Raw genomic sequence first — 7872 nt, 5'->3', positions numbered from 1 at the left:
GACGGAGTGAGACTCCGACTCAAAAAAAAAAGAAAAGAAAAGAAAAACACAATCATAACTTATCTAGCCACAACAGGTTTTCCAAATGCATCACACAGTAAGGAACCTTCCTTCCTTTCTCCCTCCCTCCCTCCCACCTTCTCACTTATCACCCAGGCTGGAGTGCAGTAGTACACTCAGGACCACTGCAGCCTCAACCTGCTGGGCTCGGGTGATTCTTTTGCCTCAGCCTTCCAGGTAGCTGGAACCACAGATGCACACTTCCATGCCCAGCAGTTTTTAAAAAAAATTTATCGTAGAGAGGAGGTCTTGCCAAGTTGTCCAGACTGGTCTCGGACCCATGGGACTCAGGCAATCCTCTCGCCTCCATGCCCAGCTCTTTCTTTTTTTGAGTCAGGATCTCACTCTGTCACCCAGACTGGAGTGTAGTGGCATGATCACAGCTCACTGCAGCCTCAATCTCCTGGGCTCATGGGATTCTTCTGCTCCAGCCTCCCAGTAGCTGGGACTACAGGTGTGTGCCATCACACCTGGTTAACTTACTAATTTTTTGTGGAGAAGAGGTCTTGCTATGTTGCCCAGGCTGGCCTTGAACTCCTGGGCTCAAGTGATCCTCCTGCCTCAGCCTCCCAAACTACTGGGATTACAGGTATAAGTCACTGTACTGGGTCAAGAGTTTCTTTCTTGATAGGCACATTTCATTTCTAAAAAATTTTTTATTTTTATTCTTTTGAGTTGGAGTCTTACTCTGTCACCCAGACTGGAGTGCAGTAGCTGCTCCCGGCCACTGCAGCCTCGACCTGCTGGGCTGCTGGGCTCCGGCGATCCTTCTGCTTCAGCCTTTCAAGTAGCTGGAGCTACAGGCACGCGCTACCACGCCCGGCTAATTTTTGATTTACTGTAGAGATGAGGTCTCGCCAAGTTGCCCAGGCGGGTCTCGAACCCGCGGGCTCAGGCAATCCACTCACCTCAGCCTCCCAAGGCGCGGGATGACAGGCTGAGCCACCGAGCCCGGCTGATAGGCACATTTCAATAGCCTGACTTACAGCTGGCTTGCTTATGTCTATATCCAGAAATCAGGTAACTTTTTTCCTTCTTTCTGTATAACAACATTGCTTTTGCTGTTAAGACCCAGGACAGGAGCCCAGCATTCTTGAGTGACTGCAAAATAAATAAGCTCGGACTGAATCCATGGGAGGAAAAATCCAAAATAAACAAGTGGCAACTCACAGAAGAAAAGCAATTTTGCTTGAAATTTTCTAATGGGTAAAAGCATAAATAACGGAAAAGAAAAGTAGTCAGAGTTTTCAAGTTAATATAAAGAAATCATAAATTATGTTTCAAAATGAAAGGAAGTATTAGTAATACATCTGTTACAAAGTGAAAGAAGGCTGGGCATGGTGGCTCATGCCTATAATCCCAGCACTTTGGGAGGCCAAGGTGAGAGGATTGCCTAAGCTCAGGGGTTCAAGATCAGCCTGGGCATCTTGGCGAGATCTCATCTGTATAATAAATTAAAAAAATTAGCTGGGTGTGGTGGCACATGCCTATAGTTCCCTACTTGGAAGGCTGAGACAGAAGGATTGCCTGAGCCTAGCAGGTCTAGGCTGCGGTGGGCTATGACTGTGCCACTGCACGATTTTTGAGACTCTGACTCAAAAGCAAACAACCAAACAACAACAACAACAACAAAAGTAAAAGAAATGCTTATAGCCTGGTTTGGTGGCTCAGCCTGTAATCCCGCGCTTTGGGAAGCCAAGGTGAGTGGATTGCCTGAGCCCGTGGGTTCGAGACCCGCCTGGGCAACTTGGTGAGATCTCATCTCTATAATAAATCAAAAAATTAGCTGGGCGTGGTAGCGCGCGCCTGTAGTTCCAGCTACTTGGAAGGCTGAGGCGGAAGGATCGCTAGAGCCCAGCAGGTCGAGGCTGCGGTGGCTGGGAACGTGCCACTGCACTCCAGTCTACGTGACAGAGTGAGACTCCAACTCAAAAAAAAAAAAAAAGAAATGCTTATAAATCCCAGCACTTTGGGAATTTGAAGTGGGAAGATGGCTTGAGCCCAGGAGGTCAAGACCGGTTTCAGCAACATAGCAAGACCCTGTATCTTAAAAAAAAGCAAAATAAAATGTATTCATCTGTTTCAAAGTAAGCAGAAATCATACAATCAAATTGCAAGTGAACCTCTGATTTTTTTTCTTTTACCTCACAATATAAAGGGTCGTAGACTTTACTCCAAATTCCAAAAAGGTCCTGGCCATGGAATCCTGAAAGTTTTGGCAGGGTTTCTATAAAATCCTGAAACACAAACAGAAAACAATAGTTCTATATCAGCATCTCTCAGCTTTGGCACTGCTGAAACCGTGGGCTGGATAATCCTTTGTCATGGGGGTTGTCCTGGGCACTGTGGGATGTTCTGAAGTATCCTGGCCTCCACCCACCTGACGCCGGTGGCATCCCTGATCTTCCACTGTGACAACCCAAAATGTCTCCAGACATTGTCAGATGTTCTGTGTGAGGCAAATTAGCCCTCATTGTTCTTTCCAGAAAAAGATATCAGTAATATTGGCTGTGATAGTGCCTATAATTTCATACACACTAATTGATAATTTCTTCTTCTTGTACTAAAACTGCAGAAAAATTGCCGCCACATGTTCCTTGTTTGTGCTGGAGCCAGATTCTGTTTGGAAGCAGGTGAAATGTCACTCGCAGGCAAATGGGTGTCCCAGGTGAGATAAGAAAGCACATATCAGGCCCAGGCCTCCCAGGAAGACACAGCAGAAACAGGACCCGGTCTCTGGCTACAAATATGAAATCTATGGAATGCAAACCTTTCACTAGGTTCTGAATTATTCTTGGGTTTTCACATCGAGACCCAATGTTCAACTATCTGGTAACAATTTCTGGAAAGTCTTTTGGAAGGTATTGCCAGTCTGGCGGATATATTGTCTAAGGAACTACAATTTACCAAGAGTAACCTCAACAGATTTCCATAAAATAAACAGAAATCATTGTTAAAGAGCTCCCACCACCACCTCCTCAAACACAAAAGTTCCAAGTCAAGTTGATTTCATAGAGGAATTCTATCAAGTTTTCAAGAGTTGAATTATTCTAATGCTATTCTGGAGCTATTCTAACTCTTCTGGAGCATAAAAAAGAGAGAAACTTTCAAAAATTTATTTATTATGAATTAAGTGTAACGTCAAAACCAACAAAGATTGCACCCAAGATAAAACTATAGTTAGATGTCATTTGTAACTATCAATGTACAAGGCCTGAATAAAATAATAGCAAATAATTCAATGTCACATTAAAAGAGAGGGGTTTAATTTGAAAATGTAAATTTATTCCAGCATTAGTAAACCTATGAATATAATTAATCATTGTAATAGATTAAAGGAGGAGAATATTGAAAAGATCTTTCAGAAGATTAAGCAACCAATATTGATTTTTTAAAAACACTCAAGAAAATAGGAAGGTAATACTTCCTTAGCTTGACAAAAATATACCTATTTCGGTTTAAAAGACAGGATGCTTAATAGAAAAAGTCTTCTGAAATTAGAAATAAGACAAGAATTCCCACTACCAACACTTCCATGTAACACTGTATTGTTGAGTACTGGCCAATGCAAATAGGCAAAAGAAAAAAATCAGAGGTACACATTTTGAAAATTAGAGGTAAACCATTATTATTTGCAGATATTAGAAGCCTGAAATAAACTTAACAAAAATGTAAAGACATATATGAAGAAAACCCTAAAATAACCTTTAAGATAAGAACAAGTAGAAAAGTATACCATATTCTTGGACAAGAAGATTCAACATTGAAAGTTGCAAATTCTCCCTAGGGTAATTTATAATGTTAATATGGTCCTAATAAAAGCATTTGAAATTAAAAACAAAATATTTTTGAAACTAGACAAGTTGACTCTGAAATTCACAGAAAGAAAGAAAGAAAGCAAAGCCATGAAAACTCAGAAAAAGTGGAGCAATGAGGGGTGACCAGTCCTTTAAATATTAAAGTACACTATAAAGTCTTAATAATTAAAACTGTGATGTCGGCAAGTGAGAACAATTGAATAGAATAAAAATAGACCCTACACATTTAGGATTTTAGTTTATACTAGCTTAAATTAGTGGGGAAAGATGATCTATTCCATAAATAGTGGTCAATTAGATAACCTTTCAGGAAAAAACTTAGGATATGTACCTACCCTAATACCAGTAAACTCTAAATAGATGCAAAACGTAAGTGCAGAAATGAAGCTATCATAGAATTAGAAGAAAGAGCTGCAGACTTCCTTTAGAACCCAGGAATGGGGATAGTTTTTTTTGTTTTTGTTTTTGTTTTTTAGTTGGAGTCTCACTCTGTTGCGCAGGCTGGAGTGCAGTGGCATACTCACGGCCACTGCAGCCTCAACCTGCTGGGCTCAGGCAATCCTTCCACCTAGGCTTTCCAAGTAACTGAAACTACAGGTGTGTACCACCATACCCAGCTAATTTTTTGATTTACTGTAGAAATGAGGTCTCTCCAAGTGGCCCAGGCTGGTCTCAAACCCCTGAGCTCAGGCAATCCTCCCACCTCAGCCTTCCAAAGTGCTGGGATTATAGGCGTGAGCCATCATCCCTGTCCAAGGTGAGGGGGAAGGCTTTTCTAAATATGGAACCCATATAAGGATATATTGACACATTCATATCCCACATGGCAGGAACACCATAAGCAAAGTCAATAGACAAACAACTGCTATTCATATCTATGATACTGTGAAATGTGCACTTGGTTTCATCCACTTTCTGGCATACAACTCCCCAAATCCTTGGAATCTCCAAAGTGACTTCTTTCTGAGTCACGACGGACTGATGACTGGCAGCCCCTGAGCAGCTGCAGGATGGGGCTGGTCGCCAGAAAGCCCAAGGCATGATGAGGGGTTGACGTTTAGCTCCACCCAAAACCTCCGGGGAGAGGAGGGGGTCAAAGTTTAAATTGAGGGACACCAGATTGATCAATTATGCCTATGCAATAAAGTCTCCACAAAAATCTCGAAGGACAGGGTTTAGAGAGCTTCCAGATAGCTGAACACATGGAGGTTCCTGGAAGGTGGTAGCCCTGGAGAAGGAATTTGAGCTCCAAGACCTTAGCCCATATCCTTTTAATAAGCCAGTAATGTGTTTCCGTGAGTTCTATGAGCCACTCCAGCAAATTAACTGAACCCAAAGGGAAAGTAGTGGGAACCCCAACTTGAAGCCAGTTGATACGCTCCAGAGGCCTGGACTTGTGACTGGTGACTGCAGGGAGAGGTAGTGTTGGGTACCAAGCCTTCTCCCTGTGGAATTTGACACCATCTCCAGGTGGAGGATGTTGTGATTGCATTGGAGGACACCCAGCTGGCGTCCACTTGCAGAACTGATTGCCTGTTGGTAGGGAGAAAACCCTGCATTTGGTCACAGAAGTCTTCTGTGTTAATTGTTGGTGGTGAGTGAGAAAATAGGAAAAAGCACATTGAGTTTCACACACAAAATATCACAGACAGAAGTGGTAAAATATATAAAAATATACAGAAACCTTCTAAAACCTTACAGGAAAAAAGAATACCAATCATCCAAAAGAAAAAATAGTCAAGGGATATGAATAAAAAAGGAGTTACAAATGGCATTTAAGAAGATGGAGACTGTCATCCCAGCACTTTGGGAGAACGAGGTGAGAGGATTCCTTGAGCCCAGGGGTTCGAGACCAGCCCGGGCAACTTGGTGAGACCTTGTCTTTATGACAAATAAAAAAATTAGCTGGGTGTGGTGGTGTGTGCCTGTAATTCCAGCTACTTGGAAGGCTGAGGTGGAAGGACTGCCGGAACCCAACCCTTGGTAAGCCAGGTGATTTTATACATGCTTTAAAAAGAAAGCAGGCTGAGGCTGCGGTGGCTGTGAGGATGCCACTGCACTCCAGCCTGGCAACAGGGTGAGACTCCAGTTAAAAAAAAAAGATAGAGACGCCCATGCTCACGCATCATAAGAAGCGCAACACTGTGTGACAGTGGTGATGATGCGCTTCCTGGCCTCGTTCCTGATTTTAGAAGGGATGCTTCCGGCCACAAGTTTGCACTTCTCTGATTGGCAGCTATCCCCAGGTTTGTCCACAGTGCTGGAAGGTTGTGGGGAAATGGGCACGCTCAGGCCGTGCTGACAGGCGTAGAAAGGTTGTACTCCTTTCCAATTGCCCCAGCATATCTCCATCTGGGTTATTATCCCACAGGCATTCTTGTGGAATTATTCAGACACACAATGTATTCACACAGACTATAGAAATAAAAGATTGAAGACAAGTGCATTTCCATCAGTAGGGGCTGGTTATACAAATTATGTCATGTCCATAAATAGAAATAATACACACTTTTTAAAAAGAAAGAAATGAGAAAACTATGTGCAGATATAAGAATAGCTCCAGATAATTTGTTAAATGGGGAACAAAAAAAAAGCAAAAAAACAATGTACCTACCTGTGAATCATATCATACTTCTGTGCAAAAAAGGAGGGAAACTTTCAGGATGTCTTTGTGTCTGTTTGTATAATCATAAAGATACCATGTGGTCCTATTACATAACAACATAATGCCAGCAGTCACCGGTGGGGTTCTTTTAATTTTATGTCCTTTTTATATTTTCTGATTTTTGGACTGCATGAATATATTCTGATGCAAGAGATTTCTTTTGAAAATACATTATGTCGCCTTCTTATAGGCGTGAAAAGGGCATTTGAAAAGGGAAACGTAGAAATAAAGAAGACAATCCAGACCATAGTCCTGACCCCTCTGCTCGGTAAGCCAGGTGATTTTAGACATGCCTTATTCCCGTCCAGCCTCTCATCACACCTGGTTCCTCTCAGGGCCCTGGGCACAAGAGCCAGAAGGACTGGGTTCTCTGCTGGTCTGTAGTCCCTACCCAGAGAAGGGCTCAGGGAATGATGCCTTCCCTCATGAGACAAGCTAACTGACAGGGTGTGGTGGCTCACGCCTGTAATACCCACACTTTGGGAGGCGGGGGTGAGAGGATTACCTGAGCTCAGGGGTTCAAGACCAGCCTGGGCAACAGGTGAGACCTTGTCTCTACAAAAGAATAATAAAAGAAAATTAGCTGGACATAGTGGCACGTGCCTGTAGTTCCAGCTACTTGGAGGCTGAGGCGGAAGGATTGCCTGAGTCCAGCCCTGGAGGCTGCGGGTAGCCATGAGCGTGCCACTCTACCCCAGCCTGGGTGACAGAGGGAGACTCCGATTACATTCCCCCCCAGAAGAAACATGCTAACCCATTGCTATCGGCAGCCACCCCAGACACACTCACCCATGCTAAGAAGCCGAGGCTCCATGAGTTGTCTTGGCCCTCACACCCACATACACCGTGAAATCATACAACCTCCAAACCTTGTAAGGCTGCAGCCTCTTCTGGAACTCCTCTGACTGCAAAGTCTCACTCTGAAGTTCCTGAAAACGGGGGCAGTTCCTGAAAGGCAGGTACAGCAACTGAGGACAAAAGAAAAATCACGAAGCCCTTATTAGTCAGAAGAACTTTAGCTGAAGAAGCTGTCACCACATCTTAATCCTCACTGGGTCCAAAGCGACCTTAAAAGATCCAGATGTATTTTGGGCTGGATGGAGGTTCTAAAATTGGGGAGAAAGAGGCACATGGTCTTAAAATATGTACCTAGAAGTGAAAGTCTTTTATTTATTTATTTTTTTTGGAGTTGGAGTCTCACTCTGTCGCCCAGACTGGAGTGCAGTGGACGCTCCCGGCCACTGCAGCCTCGAGCTGCTGGGCTCTGGCGATCCTTCCGCCTCAGCCTTCCAAGGAGCTGGAACTACAGGCGTGCGCTACCACACCCCG

The 7872-nt window shown here is 43.6% G+C and overlaps 1 protein-coding gene across 2 annotated transcripts in view; it reads right to left on the bottom strand.

Moving 5' to 3' along the window:
* ACPP (acid phosphatase, prostate) overlaps positions 1-7872 on the bottom strand; it is a 51542-nt gene that overhangs the window by 22998 nt on the left and 20672 nt on the right. Inside the window, exons 5-6 of one of the 2 annotated variants that reach the window (XM_008073925.1) lie at positions 7413-7511; positions 2205-2297 (exon numbers count right to left, since the gene is read on the bottom strand). In XM_008073925.1, coding sequence (XP_008072116.1) covers positions 2205-2297; positions 7413-7511 — 192 coding nt within the window. The remainder of the gene's footprint in view (positions 1-2204; positions 2298-7412; positions 7512-7872) is intronic. The other variant, XM_008073926.1, reaches the window with a different exon arrangement.

This window comes from Carlito syrichta, unplaced genomic scaffold (genome assembly GCF_000164805.1).
Source record: "Carlito syrichta isolate Samal-C Ts95f unplaced genomic scaffold, Tarsius_syrichta-2.0.1 Scaffold316213, whole genome shotgun sequence".
Lineage (NCBI taxonomy): Eukaryota > Metazoa > Chordata > Mammalia > Primates > Tarsiidae > Carlito > Carlito syrichta.
Note: the sequence above shows the minus strand (reverse complement) of the source record. Positions and strands in the feature narration are given on the sequence as shown.